The 23891-nt window shown below is 39.0% G+C and overlaps 1 protein-coding gene across 20 annotated transcripts in view; it reads right to left on the bottom strand.

The window, feature by feature from the left end:
* Window positions 1–23891, bottom strand: part of rbfox1 (RNA binding fox-1 homolog 1) — a 783527-nt gene that overhangs the window by 70122 nt on the left and 689514 nt on the right. For 16 of the 20 annotated variants that reach the window (XR_009824520.1, XR_009824519.1, XM_062036671.1 and 13 more), the window contains one exon: window positions 4380–4419. The exons of the other annotated variants lie outside the window; for them this stretch is intronic. Coding sequence is in view for 14 of the 16 variants with exons in the window: in XM_062036671.1 (XP_061892655.1) it covers window positions 4380–4419 (40 nt within the window). In the remaining 2 variants the exon portion in view is untranslated. The remainder of the gene's footprint in view (window positions 1–4379; window positions 4420–23891) is intronic. 20 annotated transcript variants of the gene reach the window in all.

Below are 23891 nucleotides of genomic sequence, written 5' to 3'. Positions count from 1 at the left end.
CCACAAATTTCACCATGACTGAGCCCTTTTTTCTCTCGCATGCAATCTGCTGTTGGCTATAAGGCGCTCCTTTGACAAATACAAACATCAGTGTCAGGAGCTTGCCTGCTAATGAATTTTAAATTGTCTGTTTGCAGTGTGGAGCCACGGAGCTAATGGGGTAGACAAGCAAGTCAAATGTTATGGGAGCGATCCGGCACCTCCTCCGCACACACTCGGGATCATTATATTTATCATAAAGCAGTGCTGAATGGACTCACGAGATGCTGCACGATCACGGTTTTCAGCGCTTTTGTCATATTTTTGTCTCTGTTATGTCTTTTTTTTTTTTTTAACTCAGAGATCTCAAGATGCGTGTTAAATCCCACACTGCAAAAAGTCAGTGTTCAAAAACAAGAAAAAAAAAATATACAAAAATGAGGGGTATTTTACTTGAACTAAGCAAAATTATCTGCCAATAGAACAAGAAAATTTGGCTGGTCAAGACTTTCCAAAACAAGTCAAATTAGCTAACCTCAATGAACCCAAAAATACCTTAAAATAAGTATATTCTCACTAATAACAAGTGCACTTTTCTTGGTAAAAAAAACAAATATGAGACCTTTTTTCCTCAATATGTTGAAAAATACTCTTAAAGGCCTACTGAAAGCCACTACTAGCGACCACGCAGTCTGATAGTTTATATATCAATGATGAAATCTTAACATTGCAACACATGCCAATACGGCCGGGTTAACTTATAAAGTGACATTTTAGATTTCCCGCTAAACTTCCGGTTGAAAACGTCTATGTATGATGACGTATGCGCGTGACGTCAATGGTTGAAACGGAAGTATTCGGACACTATTGTATCCAATACAAAAAGCTCTGTTTTCATCGCAAAATTCCACAGTATTCTGGACATCTGTGTTGGTGAATCTTTTGCAATTTGTTTAATGAACAATGGAGACTGCAAAGAAGAAAGCTGTAGTTGGGATCGGTGTATTAGCGGCTGGCTGCAGCAACACAACCAGGAGGACTTTGACTTGGATAGCGGACGCGCTATCCGACGCTAGCCGCCGACCGCACGGATGATCGGGTGAAGTCCTTCGTCGCGCCGTCGATCGCTGGAACGCAGGTGAGCACGGGTGTTGATGAGCAGATGAGGGCTGGCTGGCGTAGGGGGAGCGCTAATGTTTTTAGCATAGCTCTGTGAGGTCCCGTTGCTAAGTTAGCTTCAATGGCGTCGTTAGCAACAGCATTGCTAGGCTTCGACAGGAGGGACAGCATTAACCGTGTAGTCACATGTCCAGTGTTTGTTTCGGTGTCTCCTGATAGTAGTATTGTTGATCTGCTGTCTATCCTTCCAGTCAGGGGCTTATTTCTTTTGTTTCTATCTGCATTTAAGCACGATGCTATCACGTTAGCTCCGTAGCTAAAGTGCTTCGCCGATGTATTGTCGTGGAGATAAAAGTCACTGTGAATGTCCATTTCGCGTTCTCGACTCTCATTTTCAAGAGGATATAGTATCCGAGGTGGTTTAAAATACAAATCCGTGATCCACAATAGAAAAAGGAGAAAGTGTGGAATCCAATGAGCCAGCTTGTACCTAAGTTACGGTCAGAGCGAAAAAAGATACGTCCTGCACTGCACTCTAGTCCTTCACTCTCACGTTCCTCATCCACGAATCTTTCATCCTGGCTCAAATTAATGGGGTAATCGTCGCTTTCTCGGTCCGAATCTCTCTCGCTGCTGGTGTAAACAATGGGGAAATGTGAGGAGCCTTTCAACCTGCGACGTCACGCTACTTCCGGTACAGGCAAGGCTTTTTTATTATCAGCGACCAAAAGTTGCGAACTTTATCGTCGATGTTCTCTACTAAATCCTTTCAGCAAAAATATGGCAATATCGCGAAACGATCAAGTATGACACATAGAATGGATCTGCTATCCCCTTTTAAATACAAAAAATTCATTTCAGCAGGCCTTTAAATTAGTCATTATCTTGACATAATGATATACGCTCCAAATTTTTTTTTTATTGTAATTTTGAAGAATTTATCTGAATGTGCATGAACTATTTCCGTTCAAAATAGTTAAAATGTCACATGTTAAATGTTTCAATATTAACTGTCAGTTTGCTGTACTGTGCCAACTGTACTACTATACGAGTACCGTATTTTTCGGTTTATAAATCACAGTTTTTTTCATAGTTTGACCAGGGGGTGCGATTTATACTCTAGTGTGAAGTTATTAACACATTACCGTAAAATATCAAATCATATTATTTAGAAGCGACACCGAGGAGGATTTCATGGGATTTAGCGATTAGGAGTGACAGATTGTTTGGTAAACGTATAGCATGTTCTATATGTTCAGAGGTGGGTAGAGTAGCCAGAAATTGTACTCAAGTAAGAGTACTGTTACTTTAGAGATTTATTACTCGAGTAAAAGTAAGGAGTAGTTGCCCAAATATTTACTTGAGTAAAAGTAAAAAGTATGTTGTGAAAAAACTGTAGTAACTGATGAGTAACCTGTTCGTTTAATGATGACGGCAACAAATAATGCACAAAAACATAAAAATAGCAATGAGCAAATTCAGAGGCACGAATATATCTTAAGCAAATACAAACCCCGTTTCCATATGAGTTGGGAAATTGTGTTAGATGTAAATATAAACGGAATACAATGATTTGCAAATCCTTTTCAACCCATATTCAGTTGAATATGCTACAAAGACAACATATTTGATGTTTAAACTCATAAACTGTATTTATTTTTTGCAAATATTAATTAACTTAGAATTTCATGGCTGCAACACGTGCCAAAGTAGTTGGGAAAGGGCATGTTCACCACTGTGTTACATGGCCTTTCCTTTTAACAACACTCAGTAAAGGTTTGGGAACTGAGGAGACACATTTTTGAAGCTTCTCAGGTGGAATTCTTTCCCATTCTTGCTTGATGTACAGCTTAAGTTGTTCAACAGTCCGGGGGTCTCCCTTGTGCTATTTTAGGCTTCATAATGCGCCACACATTTTCAATGTCTGGACTACAGGCAGGCCAGTCTAGTACCCGCACTCTTTTACTATGAAGCCACATTGATGGAACACGTGGCTTGGCATTGTCTTGCTGAAATAAGCAGGGGCGTCCATGGTAACGTTGCTTGGATGGCAACATATGTTGCTCCAAAACCTGTATGTACCTTTCAGCATTAATGGTGCCTTCACAGATGTGTAAGTTACCCATGTCTTGGGCACTAATACACCCCCATACCATCACACATGCTGGCTTTTACACTTTGCGCCTAGAACAATCCGGATGGTTCTTTTCCTCTTTGGTCCGGAGGACACGACGTCCACAGTTTCCCAAAACAATTTAAAATGTGGACTCGTCAGACCACAGAACACTTTTCCACTTTGTATCAGTCCATCTTAGAAGAGCTCAGGCCCAGCGAAGCCGACGGCGTTTCTGGGTGTTGTTGATAAACGGTTTTCGCCTTGCATAGGAGAGTTTTAACTTGCACTTACAGATGTAGCGACCAACTGTAGTTACTGACAGTGGGTTTCTGAAGTGTTCCTGAGCCCATGTGGTGATATCCTTTACACGCCGATGTCGCTTGTTGATGCAGTACAGCCTGAGGGATGGAAGGTCACGGGCTTAGCTGCTTACGTGCAGTGATTTCTCCAGATTCTCTGAACCCTTTGATGATATTACAGAGCGTAGATGGTGAAATCCCTAAATTCCTTGCAGTAGATGGTTGAGAAAGGTTTTTCTTAAACTGTTCAACAATCTGCTCATGCATTTGTTGACAAAGTGGTGACCCTCGCCCCATCCTTGTTTGTGAATGACTGAGCATTTCATGGAATCTACTTTTATACCCAATCATGGCGCCCACCTGTTCCCAATTTGCCTGCTCACCTGTGGGATGTTCCAAATAAGTGTTTGATGAGCATTCCTCAACTTTATCAGTCTTTTTTGCCACATTTCCCAACTTCTTTGTCACGTGTTGCTGGCATCAAATTCTAAAGTTAATGATTATTTGCAAACAAAAAAAAAAGTTGATCAGTTTGAACATCAAATATGTTGTCTTTGTAGCATATTCAACTGAATATGGGTTGAAAATGATTTGCAAATCATTGTATTCCGTTTATATTTACATCTAACACAATTTCCCAACTCATATGGAAACGGGGTTTGTAAAACACTCTAACATCAAATCTGCTTAGTGAGACGAATGATCTTATCAGACAGAAAATAAGCAAATATCACCCTTCTTTGAGATATTTCATCTTACTTAGATTGCAGTTTTTGCAGTGCAGGCCCACATGAAGTCAGTGAAAGCAAAAATACCATGTAAGTTCAGAGATTGCATGCGATGTCATACCAGTGAACAGTACTTACATAAATATCTGCACCATAAAATCCATCCTGGTAAACAACACTGTAGAGGATGCAAACACAAACAAACACACAATAAAACAAAACAAACAAAAAAAAACATCCATATTAGTGCATGTTGTCATGCAGGCAATGGGATGGCTGCTCAACCATCCCCATGTCCACAGTCCGACTAGCAACCACGAGAAATACAATAACAGGACCAGGGTCTAAGGGGGAAGGCTGGATAAGGAAGCTGGGAGATTTCCACAAAATTAACTGACTGTATTTTGTGTATTCAAATGTCAAAGTTGCTTCTTTTTTTACCCACACATTGTCATGATCTGTGGTCTGGATGATCTTTTTGTTATTTTCTGTTTGTTTTGGACTCTTTTAGTTCCTGTTTTGCGCTCCCTTGTTTGTTTTACTTTCCATGGCGACTTATGATTTCCCCCTGCCTCTTGCGTTCGGGACACACCTGTTTCTAATCAGGTATATCTTTATTTTTAGGAAAACTAATACAAAACCTCACAATAATGTCTGATTGAATGCTTAAAAACGTCATGACAGACCGCCTGAAAAAAACGTAATGGAATTTTACATTTTTCTATGAAGGATAAAACACTGAATATTGACAAAATATGAACTAAGCTTTAGAACTTTGTTGTGAAAGTCTCCTTCCGCGTCTGTGGAAACGCTCCCCGCCCACACTGCTTGGTGCCTCGTCTGAGCTGCTGTGACGTAGATGACCATCGTAACTAATTAGATGACCATAGTAACTAATTAGATGACCATAGTAACTAATTAGATGACCATAGTAACTAATTAGATGACCATCGTAACTAATTAGATGACCATAGTAACTAATTAGATGACCATAGTAACTAATTAGATGACCATATTAACTAATTAGATGACCATCGTAACTAATTAGATGACCATCGTAACTAATTAGATGACCATAGTAACTAATTAGATTACCATAGTAACTAATTAGATGACCATAGTAACTAATTAGATGACCATAGTAACTAATTACATTACCATAGTAACTGGTACACTGCAAAAAGTCAGTGTTCAAAAACAAGGGAAAAAAATACAAAAATGAGGGGTATTTTATTTGAACTAAGCAAAATTATCTGCCAATAGAACAAGAAAATTTGGCTTGTCAAGACTTTCCAAAACAAGTAAAATAACTAACCTCAATGAGCCCAAAAATACCTTTAAAATAAGTATATTCTCACTAATAACAAGTGCACTTTTTTTGGTAGAAAAAAAAGGGACCTTTTTGCTCAATATGTTGAAAAATATTCTTAAGTTAAGTAAATGCTAGTGCCATTATCTTGACATTTTGTTTTCATGCTTGAAGTAAGAAATTATTACTTTGAAAAAGTAGTTTTATACTTGTGAGTAGAGATGTACGATAAATGCTTTAAAATGTAATATCGGAAAATATCGGTATCGTTTTTTTTTGTTATCGGTATCTGTTTTTTTTTTTTAAATTAATTTTTTTATTTATTTATTAAATCAACATAAAAAACACAAGATACACTTACAATTAGTGCACCAACCCAAAAAACCTCCCTCCCCCATTCACACTCATTCACACAAAAGGGTTGTTTCTTTCTGTTATTAATATAATGTTATTAATAATTATGGATCTAACTAAAGCATTTGACACAATTAATCACAATATTTTAATCAAAAAACTAGAACGATATGGCATCAGAGGGTTAGTTAGTATTGAAAAGCTTAACGGGCCGCATGTGGCCCCCGGGCCTTCATTTGCCCAGGTCTGCTCTATGCCATAGTTTGGTTAGTTGTTTTCTATGTCCACAGTTCAGTCTAAGTGTTAGCATATGTTTCCTGCTTTAAGTTTTATGTTCCTTAGCCTCTCGTGCAATCGGCACGCTTTTCCTTTTGTTTTAGTTCCTGTCTTTTATCCTGTGTAGTTAGATCAGGGGTCCCCAAACTTTTTGACTCCGGGGCCGCATTGGGGTAAAACTATTTGACTGGGGGCCGCGCTATATATATATATATATATATATATATATATATATATATATATATATATGTATATATATATATATATATATATATATATATATATATATATATATATATATATATATATATATATATATATTTATATTACATGTAAATGTGTGTGTGTGTATATATGTATATGTCCATGTATATATATGTACTGTATATATATATATATATATATATATATATATATATATATATATATATATATATATATATATATATATATATATATATATATATATATATATATATATATATGTATGTGTGGGAAAACAATCACAAGACTATTTCATCTCTACAGGCCTGTTTCATGAGGGGTTTTCCTCAATCCTCAGGAGATTTTAATCTCCTGAGGATTGAGGAAAACCCCTCATGAAACAGGCCTGTAGAGATGAAATAGTCTTGTGATTTTTTTCCCACACATACATATTACGCTCTACCACGGTATCGAGCACTATTTTTTGGATAATCTAATTAAGACATATATATATATATATATATATATATATATATATATATATATATATATATATATATATATATATATATATATACATATACTACCGTTCAAAAGTTTGGGGTCACATTGAAATGTCCTTATTTTTGAAGGAAAAGCACTGTACTTTTCAATGAAGATAACTTTAAACTAGTCTTAACTTTAAAGAAATACACTCTATACATTGCTAATGTGGTAAATGACTATTCTAGCTGCAAATGTCTGGTTTTTGGTGCAATATCTACATAGGTGTATAGAGGCCCATTTCCAGCAACCATCACTCCAGTGTTCTAATGGTACAATGTGTTTGCTCATTGGCTCAGAAGGCTAATTGATGATTAGAAAACCCTTGTGCAATCTTGTTCACACATCTGAAAACAGTTTAGCTCGTTACAGAAGCTACAAAACTGACCTTCCTTTGAGCAGATTGAGTTTCTGGAGCATCACATTTACATCTGAAACTCGACAGTCTATTCTTGTTCTTAGAAATGAAGGCTATTCCACAAAATTGTTTGGGTGACCCCAAACTTTTGAACGGTAGTGTATATTCATACATACAGTATATATTTATGTATTCATACATATATATTCCTCGCGCACTAATTGACATAAAGAGCGCACTTGCTGCATGTCACGTTATCGATGGTAAAATGCATTTTTAGACAATATGATTTGCCTGAGTGGCTAGGAGATGGTAGAAAATGGACTAGTAAGGACACATTTAAAAAATATATATATATAAAAAAAAAATATATATATATATATATATATATTTTTTTTTTAAATTTTATTTTATTTTTTAACTTGTGACTTCCCGCGGGCCGGATTTTGGACGCTGGGGGGCCGTATCCGGCCCGCGGGCCGTAGTTTGGGGACCCCTGAGTTAGATGAATAATTAATATGTTCCTACCTGCTACCTTTGTCCGGAAAAGTGTGATTGCATCCCGGGAGAACAATGCTCGCAGTAAGTTGCGAAAACCCCCTCGTCGTGACACACGTATCTTTTCTGTGTATTGACTTTTGGGATTGGATGTTATTGCCTTACAATTGGAATCAATTTTAAACAATTAAGCACTGTTTTTATTTCATATTGACGTATAGAATTTTTTTTTTTTTAGTTGGTTCATTGTTTGGTAGCAAAGGTATTGCGACTGACACTTTTTAGTAGGTATGTCCGATAAATGCTTTAAAATGTAATATCGGAAATGATCGGTATCGGTTTCAACCTCACGATTGTCCCGGGAGACTCCCGAATTTCAGTGCCCCTCCCGAAACTCGCGGGGCATTTTTCTCCCGGATTTTTCCCGATTTCCACCCGGACAACATTATTGGGGGCGTGCCTTAAAGGCACTGCCTTCAGCGTCCTCTACATCCTGTCGTCACGTCCGCTTTTCCTCCATACAAACAGCGTGCCGGCCCAGTCACATAATATATGCGGCTTTTACACACACACGAGTGAATGAACTGCATACTTGGTCAACAGCCATACAGGTCACACTGAGGGTGACCGTATAAACAACTTTAACACTGTTACAAATATGCGCCACACTGTGAACCCACACCAAACAAGAATGACAAACACATTTCGGGAGAACATCCGCACCGTAACACAACATAAACACAACAGAACAAATACCCAGAACCCCTTGCAGCACTAACTCTTCCGGGATAACTCTTCCAATGTACACCCCCGCTACCACAAAACCCCGCACCCACCCCCAGCTCCCGAATTCGGAGGTGTCAAGGTTGGAAAGTATGCTCTAGTATACTCTGAACTGAAGCTGTGTGCCTTCATTGTTTTTGTAGCTGTTGTTTTGAGGCATGTTTAAAAAAAATACAAAATAACGCACTTTGTGAAAGTCCATCCATCCATCCATCCATCTTCTTCCGCTTATCCGAGGTCAGGTCGCGGGGGCAGCAGCTTAAGCAGGGAAGCCCAGACTTCCCTCTCCCCAGCCACTTCGTCCAGCTCCTCCCGGGGGATCCCGAGGCGTTCCCAGACCAGCCGGGAGACATAGTCTTCCCAACGTGTCCTGCGTCTTCCCCGTGGCCTCCTACCGGTCGGACGTGCCCTAAACACCTCCCTAGGGAGGCGTTCGGGTGGCATCCTGACCAGATGCCCGAACCACCTCATCTGGCTCCTCTCCATGTGGAGGAGCAGCGGCTTTACTTTGAGCTCCCCCCGGATGACAGAGCTTCTCACCCTATCTCTAAGGGAGAGACCCGCCACCCGGCGGAGGAAACTAATTTCGGCCGCTTGTACCCGTGATCTTGTCCTTTCGGTCATAACCCAAAGCTCATGACCATAGGTGAGGATGGGAACGTAGATCGACCGGTAAATTGAGAGCTTTGCCTTCCGGCTCAGCTCCTTCTTCACCACATAGGATCGATACAGCGTCCGCATTACTAAGGACGCCGCACCGATCCGCCTGTCGATCTCACGATCCACTCTTCCCTCACTCGTGAACAAGACTCCGAGGTACTTGAACTCCTCCACTTGGGGCAGGGTCTCCTCCGCAACCCGGAGATGGCACTCCACCCTTTTCCGGGCGAGAACCATGGATTCCGACTTGGAGGTGCTGATTCTCATCCCAGTCGCTTCACACTCTGCTGCGAACCGATCCAGCGAGAGCTGAAGATCCTGGCCAGATGAAGCCATCAGGACCACATCATCTGCAAAAAGCAGAGACCTAATCCTGCAGCCACCAAACCAGATCCCCTCAACGCCTTGACTGCGCCTAGAAATTCTGTCCATAAAAGTTATGAACAGAATGGGTGACAAAGGGCAGCCTTGGCGGAGTCCAACCCTCACTGGAAACGTGTCCGACTTACTGCCGGCAATGCGGACCAAACTCTGGCACTGATCATACAGGGAGCGGACCGCCACAATCAGACAGTCCGATACCCCATACTCTCTGAGCACTCCCCACAGGACTTCCCGAGGGACACGGTCGAATGCCTTCTCCAAGTCCACAAAACACATGTAGACTGGTTGGGCAAACTCCCATGCACCCTCAAGGACCCTGCCGAGAGTATAGAGCTGGTCCACAGTTCCACGACCAGGACGAAAACCACACTGTTCCTCCTGAATCCGAGGTTCGACTATCCGGCATAGCCTCCTCTCCAGCACACCTGAATAGACCTTACCGGGAAGGCTGAGGAGTGTGATCCCACGATAGTTAGAACACACCCTCCGGTTCCCCTTCTTAAAGAGAGGAACCACCACCCCGGTCTGCCAATCCAGAGGTACCGCCCCCGATGTCCACGCGATGCTGCACAGTCTTGTCAACCAAGACAGCCCCACAGCATCCAGAGCCTTAAGGAACTTCGGGCGGATCTCATCCACCCCCGGGGCCTTGCCACTGAGGAGCTTTTTAACTACCTCAGCAACCTCAGCCCCAGAAATAGGAGAGCCCACCACAGATTCCCCAGGCACTGCTTCCTCATAGGAAGACGTGTTGGTGGGATTGAGGAGGTCTTCGAAGTATTCCCTCCACTGATCCACAACATCCGCAGTCGAGGTCAACAGAACACCATCTTCACCATACACGGTGTTGATAGTGCACTGCTTCCCCTTCCTGAGGCGGCGGATGGTGGTCCAGAATCGCTTCGAAACCGTCCGGAAGTCATTTTCCATGGCTTCCCCGAACTCCTCCCACGTCCAAGTTTTTGCCTCCGCGACCGCCGAAGCCGCACACCGCTTGGCCTGTCGGTACCTGTCCGCTGCCTCCGGAGTCCTATGAGCCAAAAGAACCCGATAGGACTCCTTCTTCAGCTTGACGGCATCCCTCACCGCCGGTTTGTGAAAGTCAAAGTATAGTATTTCCCATAGTTGTAGTGGGTATCAGGATTATCTCAGGGAGAGCATGTCCCAAAATCCAAGCTGCTGTTTTGAGGCATGTTAAAAAAAAATAATGCACTTTGTGACTTCAATAATAAATATGGCAGTGCCATGTTGGCACTTTTTCCATAACTGGAGTTGAAGTTGTTCTCTTATTTTGGAAAACCTTGTTTTTCATTGATTGATTGAAACTTGTATTAGTAGATTGCACAGTACAGTACATATTCCGTACAATTGACCACTAAATGGCAACACCCGAATAAGTTTTTCAACTTGTTTAAGTCGGGGTCCACGTTAATCAATTCATGGTAAAGTTACATTGTTTAATGCATCCAGTGGGGCATCACCACAAAATTAGGCATAATAATGTGTTCATTCCACGACTGTATATATCGGTATCGGTGGATATCGGAATCCGTAATTAAGAGAAAAACTTATTGGGGTGTTACCATTTAGTGGTCAATTGTACGGAATATGTACTGTACTGTGCAATCAACTAATACAAGTTTCAATCAATCAATCAAAAAACCAATGGGAACAATGTGAAACTTTGTAAGGGGCGACACATGTGGGGACCTGTGACTAGTCTTACTTTACTTTGGTGTTCCTGAGATGGAGCAAGTTACGCTGATAGATGCCAGGCTGTTTATTTTCCCGATCTGGTCTTGCTTTCTTATCTATCTTTGAGCATTGTTATATTACAACAGTGCATTTCTCTCATTGTTTGTCCACCCTTTTCATTCGTTTATTTATTTTTTTTGTCATGGTGACCTTTTGTCGCTGTCTCTTATTGTTATTAACCTTTGTTTTTTGTTCCATCCACAGGATAGTGCACTTCTTGGTCATGAACTATCGTAATTCTGCCCTAGTTGTTTGCAGGTCTCTGCTCTGGGGGCCATGATTGGATTATACTTCGTTGTAACAGATACACCTTTTTTTTGTGTCATGGTGTACATGGCTCAAATGACAGAATGAAGACCTTGGGAATGCAACCACAACATACAGAAAAAACCTGAAAAATGTAAGAAAAACTGATTATTTAACAGAAAAGACACGATTTTTAAGTGGGTAATAGCACACTGCAAAAAGTCAGTGTTCAAAAACAAGAAAAAAAATTACAAAAATGAGGGGTATTTTATTTGAACTAAGCAAAATTATCTGCCGATAGAAGAAAATGTGGCTTGTCAAGACTTTCCAAAACAAGTAAAATTAGCTAACTTCAATGAATCCAAAAATACCTTAAAATAAGTATACTCTCACTAATAACAAGTACACTTTTCTTGGTAGAAAAAAAAGAGAGAACTTTTTGCTCAATTTGTTGAAAAATATTCTTAAATTAAGTAAATGCTAGTGCCATTATCTTGACATAATGATATGCGCTCGGCATTACATTTACTTATAATAAAAACTAATTTATTATTCTTAATGGAAAGGCAACAAGGCAAGCGCTTGTTACTCTCGGGGTCTCCTAGCCGCTCAGGCAAATCATATAGTCTAAAAATGCATTTTTCCATGGATAACATGACATCATCGCGCCAAGTGCGTGCTCTTTCAGTCAATTAGTGCGCATATATACAGCCCGGCCCCCGGCCAAAATGTTTTTAATTGTAATTTGGAAGAATTTATCTGAATGTGCATGAACTATTTCTGTTAAAAATTGTTAGAAATGTTTAATATTTAAATATTAACTGTCAGTTTACTGTACTGTGCTAACTGTACTACTATATGAGTACCTATTTTATATTGTTTCATTGAAAATAAAACAGCAAAGTCCATTTGGCTGTCATTCGTTTTAATTATGAGACACAATTGTGTCAAAGTCATGATTTTTTTTTCCATGCTTGAAATAAGAAATGATTACTTTAAAAAAGTAGTTTTATACTTGTGAGTGTTGATGACACAGCTTTGCAACAGTTGATATTCTAGTTTCAAGCATGTTTTACTCAATATAGGTCATCAAATCTCAGCAACAAGCTGTAATATCTTACTGACATCATTTAGGAGCAAAACACTTAAAACAAGTAAAACACTCTAACATAAAATCTGCTTAGTGAGAAGAATTATCTTATCAGACAGAAAATAAGCAAATATCACCCTTATTTGAGATATTTCATCTTACTTAGATTTCAGTTTTTGCAGTGCAGGAAGTTGGAACCTGTGTTTCTAGGTGTCAGAATAATTCCATCTAAATTATCACAATACTTTGTGTTGAAATGAGTTCCTGGCAAGAGGACAAAAGCTGTCTTTGAACCTACCAAGAAGAAGGCTTGTAAAACTCCACTGTGTAGGATGGAAAGCAACATGAAGGGGTTTCTGTTTTCTTCCATGTATTGTAATCAACAGAAAGATATTGTTTTAACTCAAGGACTACAAAGCGGAGAGAAGGCAGGATCTGCCCAAGTTCCAGACAACGTTTTTGAACTGTTTTACAAACCTCTTTCTGAACTGTTTTATGAACCTCTTTTTGAACTCTTTTAAGACCTCTTTTTTGAACCGACCTTTTCTGTGAACTGTTTACGACCTTTTCTGCAAACTGTTTACGACCCTCGTCCTTTAGGAACAGTTGTAGCCATGTGGTCAGGGAAGGTCCAAATAAAAGAAGGAGGCGTGCAATCTTTTGGCAGAACGTAATGACACTGTACAAGGGTACAGATGTACACATTTCTCCTCACTGAACCACATTGAATTCTGTCTCCGTTTGATTCTTTGCTTCTTGTCTTGTTTAATAAATGTCATCAGTGATTGACTGGCTGAAGCTTAGAGGTGACAGAGCTTTCGCTGCTGCTGCTCCCAAGCTCTGGAACGACCTACCTCTGAGTGTTAGACAAGCCTCCTCTCTTCCTGTTTTTAAATCTCTCTTAAAAACATGGCTTTTAACACTGAGTGATATCCATCCTGCAATGGCGCCCCATAATACACCTGCTATGAACCTGTTTTTATGTTTTTATATTTTATTTATTGATTTTTTATCGTGTTCTGTTTGTGTTGTGTTGTGTTGTGTTTGCTCGGTTCTCGTATTATCTTTTAACCTGCCCATTGTACAGCACTTTGGCTACCCCTGTGGTAAATTTTAAATGTGCTTTATAAATAAAGTTGATTTGATTTGATTTGATTTGATTTGATTTGATTTGATTTGAACCTGACACTAGGACCAAACTTTTGGGTGTAATAATTGATGATAAAATTAATAGAATTAACCATGAGGATTCTAGCGGGAACTCTCGTTCAACCCTTTTTCGATTACGCATGCACCTCCTGGTACCCTAGCACCTCCAAAACCCTCAAATCTAGACTCCAAACATCCCAGAACAAGCTGGTCAGATTACTTCTAGACCTCCACCCCAGATCCCACCTCACTCCTACCCACTTCTCCAAAGTGGGCTGGCTCAGGGTGGAGGACTGTGTAAAACAACTTGCACTGAGCCTGGTCTATAAAATCCGCTACACCTCCCTGATACCGAAGTACATGTCAAACTACTTCCTTAACGTAAATGACCGCCATAACCACAACACCAGGGGGAGCTCCACTAACCATGTTAAACCCAGATTCCGAACTAACAAAGGTCTTAACTCATTCTCCTTCTATGCCACATCAATATGGAATGCACTTCCAACAGGTGTAAAAGAAAGGGCATCTCTATCCTCCTTCAAAACCGCACTAAAAGTACACCTCCAGGCAACTTCAACCCTTAACTAACACCCTCCCCGGATTGTTAATAATCAAATGTAGATACTTTTTCTTGTGCTTTCTGATATCTCTCTCTCTCTCTCTCTATGTCCACTACTTGCTGTACATATCCTACCAAGTCAGACCTACACTGTTCCAATGTCCATTTCTCTGATGATACAATTGTTGATGACTGAAGTGATGATAACAACCAAACCTAACCCCCCTCCCACTCCACATCCCACACCCCGGATTGTAAATAATGTAAATAATTCAATGTATATACTCTGATGATTATCTTGTGTGATGACTGTATTATGATGATAGTATATATCTGTATCATGAATCAATTTAAGTGGACCCCGACTTAAACAAGTTGAAAAATGTATTCGGGTGCAACCATTTAGTGGTCAATTGTACGGAATATGTACTGTACTGTGCAATCTACTAATAAAAGTCTCAATCAATCAATCAATTGGAAATCTCATGTAAAAAATATAATATATAAAGTAGCAAGAAACACGTCAATAATGAATAAAGCAAAACATGTTCTAGACCACAAATCACTTCATATTCTCTACTGCTCGCTAGTGTTACATATCTGAGTTATTGTGCAGAAATATGGGGACACAACTACAAATGTGCGCTTCATTCACTAACTGTGTTACAAAAAAGATCAATTAGAATAATACATAATGTTGGAAATAGAGAACATACAATCCTTTTATTTATTAAATCACAATTATTGAAATTCAACGATTTGGTGCATTTACAAATAGCTAAAATGATGTACAAAGCAGACTATAACCTGCTACCAAAGATTGTACAACAATTCTTCTCAACAAAAGAGGAGAAATATAACCTTAGAGGGGAAAATGTAAGTTAAAACATTGGTATGCACGCACAACACTTATAACCTTTAGTATATCAGTGTGTGGAATTAAGTTATGGAACGGATTAAGCAAAGAAATCCAACAAAGCACCAATATGATTCAGTTTAAGAGACTGTTCAAACTACAAGTGTTCACAAAGTACACAGAACAAGAATTATGATGAACATCTTGACCCATTTTTATTGAGACAAAGATTATATTCATGTATTTAATATATTATTATATTATTTATTTGTTCACTGTTCTGTTACAGAGAACAAGGAAATGGGATAAAATTGCTATGGTATGAAAAGGGGTAGGATCAAATAAGCTCTGCTTCTTCCTACTCCTTTTCGGACGAGCTGTCATGAAACAACTGGAAACGTGTGATGCACTACATTGTATCGTATGCATGTTCCAAATAAACTGAAACTGAACTGAACTGAAACTGAATTGGAACCTTGTTCAATGCCAATGCTCCAACCCATATCAGTCATTCCAATTACCATTTTATTATATTTCCTATCTACTAGTAGCCTTTATCATATGTTGTATGATTCCACTTTATGCTTGCGAAATGAAAATCTGTGAGCTTGACGTGCTACACAATGGGGGGTAAAAAAAAAGCCAGTGTATCGTTATGTAACTCCCTGTAGTACTAGACTTGTATACCAGTGGGTGGAAGATTAAATATAAGCCATCAAATAATTATTTCATTACAAAGAGTGTGTTTCCACTCGTGCCTTTTGAACTCTGGTTGAACCAATTGTTTTTTGATACAAAAGCAAACATCTGACATTCATACCGCGACTAAAAGCCTCCGTTTCAGTACAGTACACAGTACTCTGTGTTTCAGAGAGGTAGCAGTACTCCGTGTTTCAGTACAGTACACAGTACTCTGTGTTTCAGTACAGTACAGTAATCTGTGTTTCAGTACAGTACACAGTACTCTGTGTTTTAGAGAGGTAGCAGTACTCCGTGTTTCAGTACAGTACACAGTACTCTGTGTTTCAGTACAGTACAGTAATCTGTGTTTCAGTACAGTACACAGTACTCTGTGTTTTAGAGAGGTAGCAGTACTCCGTGTTTCAGTACAGTACACAGTACTCTGTGTTTCAGTACAGTACAGTACTCTGTGTTTCAGTACAGTACACAGTACTCTGTGTTTCAGTACAGTACACAGTACTCTGTGTTTCAGTACAGTACACAGTACTCTGTGTTTCAGTACAGTACACAGTACTCTGTGTTTCAGAGAGGTAGCAGTACTCAAGGATGTCTGTTCGTCATAGAGCCATCCATCAGTTTTCTACCACTTGTCCCTCTCTGGGTCTTAGGGAAGGGGGGTGTGGAAGGCGGGGTACACCCTGGACAAGTCACCACCTCATCACAGGGCCAACACAGATAGACAGACAACATTCACACTCACACACTAGGGCCAATTTTAGTGTTGCCAATCCCCAAGCTAAGGCGCCGATCCCTAATTGATGGCAACTTTCAATCTTTAAAATAATTTTTGAAAAATCAATCTTGTTGTTGTTAATTTCGTGGCAAGTTTGTCGGTTTTACAAAATTAAAAAAGTCACTTCCGCCCGATTGTAGCTGAGATAGGCTCCAGCGCCCCCGCGACCCCGAAGGGAATAAGCGGTAGAAAATGGATGGATGGATGGACAAATCCTACAGTCTATAACGAACAAAGCCTAACCAAGGTTTCATTGTGCCCGATAAACTAATGACACAATCATCGTGACTTCGGAACTGCACACCAGCGAATGAACTCAGTCAACAGCCATACATGTCACACTAAGGGTGGCAGCATGAACAATGCCAACACTGTCATAAACATGTGCCATATAGTGAAACCACACTAAACAACGACGACAAACACATTTTGGAAGAATATTTGCACCGCAACACAACAAATTCCCAGAATTCCTTGCAGCACCAACTCTTCCGGGACGCTACAATATAAACAAACGCCATTGGTGGATCCACACCTAACATCCACTGTAATGATAGCACAAACAATAGCGTAGGTAAATGATATCAACTATTTCCTTTATTACATGTAACAATAGTCAGTGACAAGTAGGGTTGTACTGTATACCGGTACTAGTATAGTACCACGATACTAATGAATCATATTTGGTACTATCCTGCCTCTAAAAAGTACCGGATCTACACCTGACATCCACTGTAATGATACCAAGTACAGGAGCGTATCTAGTCGATACTACTATGATTACATCGATATTTTTTAGCATCACAAAATCTTCTTTCTTTAAAAAAAAAATGTGTATTATCTTTATAAACTCAGGAAATTCGTCCCTGGACATATGAGAACTTTGAATATGACCAATGTATGATCCTGAAACTACTTGGTATCGGATTGATACCACAAATTTGGGTATCAATCCGATACCCAAATTTGTGGTATCATCCAAAACTAATGTAAAGTATCCAAACAACAGAAGAATAAGTAAATATTACATTTTAACAGAAGTGTAGATAGAAACAGAAAATAAGCAGATATTAACAGTAAATGAACAAGTAGATTAATAATTAATTTTCTACCACTTGTCCTTATTAATGTTGACAACATAATAGAATGCTAAATGATACAATATGTTACTGCATATATCAGCCGACTAAGGGTGGCAGTATGAACAATGCCAACACTGTCATAAACATGTGCCATATAGTGAAACCACACTAAACAACGACGACAAACACATTTTGGAAGAATATTTGCACCGCAACACAACAAATTCCCAGAATTCCTTGCAGCACCAACTCTTCCGGGACGCTACAATATAAACAAACGCCATTGGTGGATCCACACCTAACATCCACTGTAATGATAGCACAAACAATAGCGTAGGTAAATGATATCAACTATTTCCTTTATTACATGTAACAATAGTCAGTGACAAGTAGGGTTGTACTGTATACCGGTACTAGTATAGTACCACGATACTAATGAATCATATTTGGTACTATCCTGCCTCTAAAAAGTACCGGATCTACACCTGACATCCACTGTAATGATACCAAGTACAGGAGCGTATCTAGTCGATACTACTATGATTACATCGATATTTTTTAGCATCACAAAATCTTCTTTCTTTAAAAAAAAAAGTGTATTATCTTTATAAACTCAGGAAATTCGTCCCTGGACATATGAGAACTTTGAATATGACCAATGTATGATCCTGAAACTACTTGGTATCGGATTGATACCACAAATTTGGGTATCAATCCGATACCCAAATTTGTGGTATCATCCAAAACTAATGTAAAGTATCCAAACAACAGAAGAATAAGTGATTATTACATTTTAACAGAAGTGTAGATAGAAACAGAAAATAAGCAGATATTAACAGTAAATGAACAAGTAGATTAATAATTAATTTTCTACCACTTGTCCTTATTAATGTTGACAACATAATAGAATGCTAAATGATACAATATGTTACTGCATATATCAGCCGACTAAGGGTGGCAGTATGAACAATGCCAACACTGTCATAAACATGTGCCATATAGTGAAACCACACTAAACAACGACAAACACATTTTGAACATGACCAATGTATGATCCTCTAACTACTTGGTATCGGATTGATACCCAAATTTGTGGTATCATCCAAAACTAATGTAAAGCATCCAAACAACAGAAGAATAAGTGATTATTACATTTTAACAGAAGTGTAGATAGAAACAGAAAATAAGCAGATATTAACAGTAAATGAACAAGTAGATTAATAACTTATTTTCTACCATTTGTCCTTAATAATTTTGACAAAATAATAGCTAGATAAATGACACAATATGTTACTGCATACTCAGCAGACAAAGGGTGGCAGTATGAACAATGCCAACACTGTCATAAACATGTGCCATATAGTGAAACCACACTAAACAACGACGACAAACACATTTTGAATATGACCAATGTATGATCCTCTAACTGCTTGGTATCGGATTGATACCCAAATTTGTAGTATCATCCAAAACTAATGTAAATTATAAAACAACAGAAGAATAAGTGATTATTACATTTTAACAGAGGTGTAGATAGAAACAGAAAATAAGCAGATATTAACAGTAAATGAACAAGTAGATTAATAATTAATTTTCTACCACTTGTCCTTAATAATTTTGACAAAATAATAGAATGCTAAATGATACAATATGTTACTGCATACATCAGCAGACAAAGGGTGGCAGTATGAACAATGCCAACACTGTCATAAATATGTGCCATGTAGTGAAACCACACTAAACAACGACGACAAACACATTTTCAATATGACCAATGTATGATCCTCTAACCACTTGGTATCGGATTGATAGCCAAATGTGTAGTATCATCCAAAACTAATGTAAAGTCTCCAAACAACAGAAGAATAAGTGATTATTACATTTTAACAGAAGTGTAGATAGAAACAGAAAATAAGCAGATATTAACAGTAAATGAACAAGTAGATTAATAATACATTTTCTACCACTTGTCCTTATTAATTTTGACAACATAATAGAATGCTAAATGATACAATATGTTACTGCATACATCAGCAGACAAAGGGTGGCAGTATGAACAATGCCAACACTGTCATAAACATGTGCCATGTAGTGAAACCACACTAAAAAATGACAACAAACACATTTTGAATATGACCAATGTTTGATCCTCTAACCACTTGGTATCGGATTGATACCCAAATTTGTAGTATCATCCAAAACTAATGTAAAGTATCCAAACAACAGAAGAATAAGTGATTATTACATTTTAACAGAAGTGTAGATAGAAACAGAAAATAAGCAGATATTAACAGTAAATGAACAAGTAGATTAATCATTCATTTTCTACCACTTGTCCTTAATAATTTTGAGAAAATAATAGGTGTATAAATGACACAATATGTTACTGCATACGTCAGCAGACTAATTAGGAGTCTTTGTTTGTTTACTTACTACTAAAAGACAAGTTGTCTATTTTATTTAAGGACTAAATTGCAATAATAAACATATGTTTAATGTACCCTAAGATTTTTTTGTGTTAAAATAAAGCCAATAATGACATTTTTTGTGGTCCCCTTTGTAGATCGGCGCCTATGTCCCCCAGGTGCAGGTGTTTGGAGGACAGAACCCACGCAGTCACAAAGAGAACATGCAAACACCACACAGAAAAGACCGAACCCAGGACTTTCTTGCTGCGAGGCACTAACCACAATCCCACCACGCTGCCCGTTCTTCATAGAACCAAGGGCTCCAATTTCACCCGCCATTAGACAGCTTTCCCCCACTGTTAGCACAGACTCTGACGATCAATACAGCTTCCGACATCATGGAAATCAGAGCGCTGTGTCAGTGGAAATGCGGGATTGCACCATTAACGGGGTAGTTAACTGAAGCCTTTGCTCAAATCATGTTCTTGTTTGTGCAGAGCAAACCATTTCCTCACTGCAGCACAGGAAACTGCTCGACGCAACGCTACACAGATGCTTCGATACAAATGCACGGTCTACATTACTAATTCATCCCATGAGCACCACAGAAGTAATTGCATAATGCAACAGCATTAGTTGAAAGTACATTCTGTACCACATATGTCTCTGTTGTGACCATGCCCAAATATTCAGCCCGGAACCTCCTCATCACTGGCGATATAACACTTAGGCTGGATTATACTGAGGGTTTGATTGCCTATACGTAGTAGTTCTAAGTGGGTGAGGGTTCTAGAACGATAGTACAGCTAAAACTGGTTGCCAGAATAAACTGAACTTTAGTTTGGTACATTTATTGCACATAGAAAACACGAGGCACCAAGTAGTTAAAAGGCAACAGTAGTTTCCATATGAGTTGGGAAATAGTGTTAGATGTAAATATAAATGGAATACAATGATTTGCAAATCATTTTCAACCCATATTCACTTGAATATGCCACAAAGACAACATATTTGATGTTCAAACTAATAAACTTTTTTTTTTTTGTGTGCAAATAATCATTAACTTTAGAATTTGATGCCAGCAACACGTGACAAAGAAGTTGGGAAAGGTGGCAATAAAAACTGATAAAGTTGAGGAATGCTCATCAAACACTTATTTGGAACATCCCACAGGTGTGCAGGGTAATTGGGAACAGGTGGGTGCCATGATTGGGTATAAAAGTCGATTCCATGAAATGCTCAGTCATTCACAAACAAGGATGGGGCGAGGGTCACCACTTTGTCAACAAATGCGTGAGCAAATTGTTGAACAGTTGAAGAAAAACCTTTCTCAAGCAGCTATTGCAAGGAATTTAGGGATTTCACCATCTACGCTCCGTAATATCATCAAAGGGTTCAGAGAATCTGGAGAAATCACTGCACGTAAGCAGCTAAGCCCGTGACCTTCCATCCCTCAGGCTGTACTGCATCAACAAGCGACATCAGCGTGTAAAGGATATCACCACGTGGGCTCAGGAACACGTCAGAAACCCACTGTCAGTAACTACAGTTGGTCGCTACATCTGTAAGTGCAAGTTAAAACTCTCCTATGCAAGGCGGAAACCGTTTATCAACAACACCCAGAAACGCCGTCGGCTTCGCTGGGCCTGAGATCATCTAAGATGGACTGATGCAAAGTGGAAAAGTCTTCTGTGGTCTGACGAGTCCACATTTCAAATTGTTTTTGGAAATATTCGACATCGTGTCATCCGGACCAAAGAGGAAGCGAACCATCCAGACTGTTATAGGCGCAAAGTGTAAAAGCCAGCATATGTGATGGTATGGGGGTATCGGTAACTTACACATCTGTGAAGGCACCATTAATGCTGAAAGGTACATACAGGTTTTCGAACAACATATGCTGCCATCTAAGCGTCGTCTTTTTCATGGACGCCCCTGCTTATTTCAGCAAGACAATGCCAAGCCACATTCAGCACGTGTTACAACAGCGTGGCTTCGTAAAAAAAAGAGTGTGGGTACTTTCCTGGCCCGCCTGCAGTCCAGACCTGTCTCCCATCGAAAATGTGTGGCGCATTATGAAGCGTAAAATACGACAGCGGAGACCCCCGGACTGTTGAACGACTGAAGCTCTACATAAAACAAGAATGGGAAAGAATTCCACTTTCAAAGCTTCAACAATTAGTTTCCTCAGTTCCCAATCGTTTATTGAGTGTCGTTAAAAGGAAAGGCCATGTAACACAGTGGTGAACATGCCCTTTCCCAACTTATTTTGCATGTGTTGCTGGCATCAAATTCTAAGTTAATTATTATTTGCAAAAAATAAATAAAGTTTATGAGTTTGAACATCAAATATGTTGTCTTTGTAGTGCATTCAATTGAATATGGGTTGAAAATGATTTGCAAATCATTGTATTCCGTTTATATTTACATCTAACACAATTTCCCAACTCATATGGAAACGGGGTTTGTACAAAAGACGACTTAAAGAGAATAAAAACACAAATGTTTCCACACTAAAAACAAAAAAACCACACAAATAAAGGGGAATACAAATACAAAATACAAAATAAAACCAAGCCTTAAAATAACGGCACAAAATAATCATTTGAACTATTGCACAAACCCCAGAAATTGAATTAAAATGCCAAGTGACTAAGTTAAAAAGGGTTCTTAAAATGTTTGAGGTTTAATAAATATAACAGTTAAAATAGTGGTATAAAAACAGTGACCGGTTAAAATGGTGCACAGTAAAACAATCCTTAGCCAGCGTCAATTGCTAATCGACCTATTTTCGTCCACCGCGATATCCTTTCATTTGCGTCAAAGATGGCTGAAAGAAAGCTCAGAGGTTCTGGTGTCCCACGCACTGAAGTCAAGCTCCAATTTAAAAACGGAAGTTGTCAGAGAGAAAACTGCCTTTTTTATCATCGGTGCAGCTGACCCTGAACTCTGACTGGCAGGTTCCTAAAGCCCTTTCTAATAAATATACACTTTTCTTCTTACGACTTTCCATTTCAAGTTAAAGTTAACCCCGATTCTTCAGAGTTTGCACTGGCTCCCTGTTCATTTTAGAATTGATTTTAAAACCTTGCTGTTTGTTTTTAGAGCTTTACATGGACTGGCACGTCAGTATATGTCGGGCCGCATCCAAATTTTCACTCCTACGCGTGCTCTGAGGTCCGAGAGCCAGCTCCAGCTCGTGGTGCCCAAGGCCAGACTTAAATCCAGGGGAGACAGGGGCCTTCTCTGTGGTCGGCCCTAAGCTCTGGAACACTCTGCCCCTCCATGTTCCAACTGCTCCCACAGTGGAGTGTTTTTTTTAAGTCTCGTCTTAAGACCCACTTTTATTCTTTGGCTTTTAACACTACGTGAGTTGTGTGGTCCTCTGTTTTCCTCTGTGTTTAATTTTTTTATTTATTTCTATTTACTGTTTTAATTGGTTTTACCCTTTAAAATAGTTTTTAATCATATTTATTTTTATATTAGTTTTATATTTATTTATTTTTTGTTTTCATTCAGTCATTGGTGGAGCTAAGGATAATATTTTAATATTTTTTTTAATATTGTTGTGCAGCACTTTGGAAACATTTTTGTTGTTTAAATGTGCTATATAAATAAAGTGGATTGGATTGGATTGATAAAGTACCACTGATAGTCAC

The sequence above is a fragment of the Entelurus aequoreus genome, linkage group LG25 (genome assembly GCF_033978785.1).
Source record: "Entelurus aequoreus isolate RoL-2023_Sb linkage group LG25, RoL_Eaeq_v1.1, whole genome shotgun sequence".
In the NCBI taxonomy this organism is placed as follows: Eukaryota; Metazoa; Chordata; class Actinopteri; order Syngnathiformes; family Syngnathidae; genus Entelurus; species Entelurus aequoreus.
The sequence above is the reverse complement of the archived record's forward strand: the minus strand, read 5'-3'. Positions and strand labels throughout refer to the sequence as shown.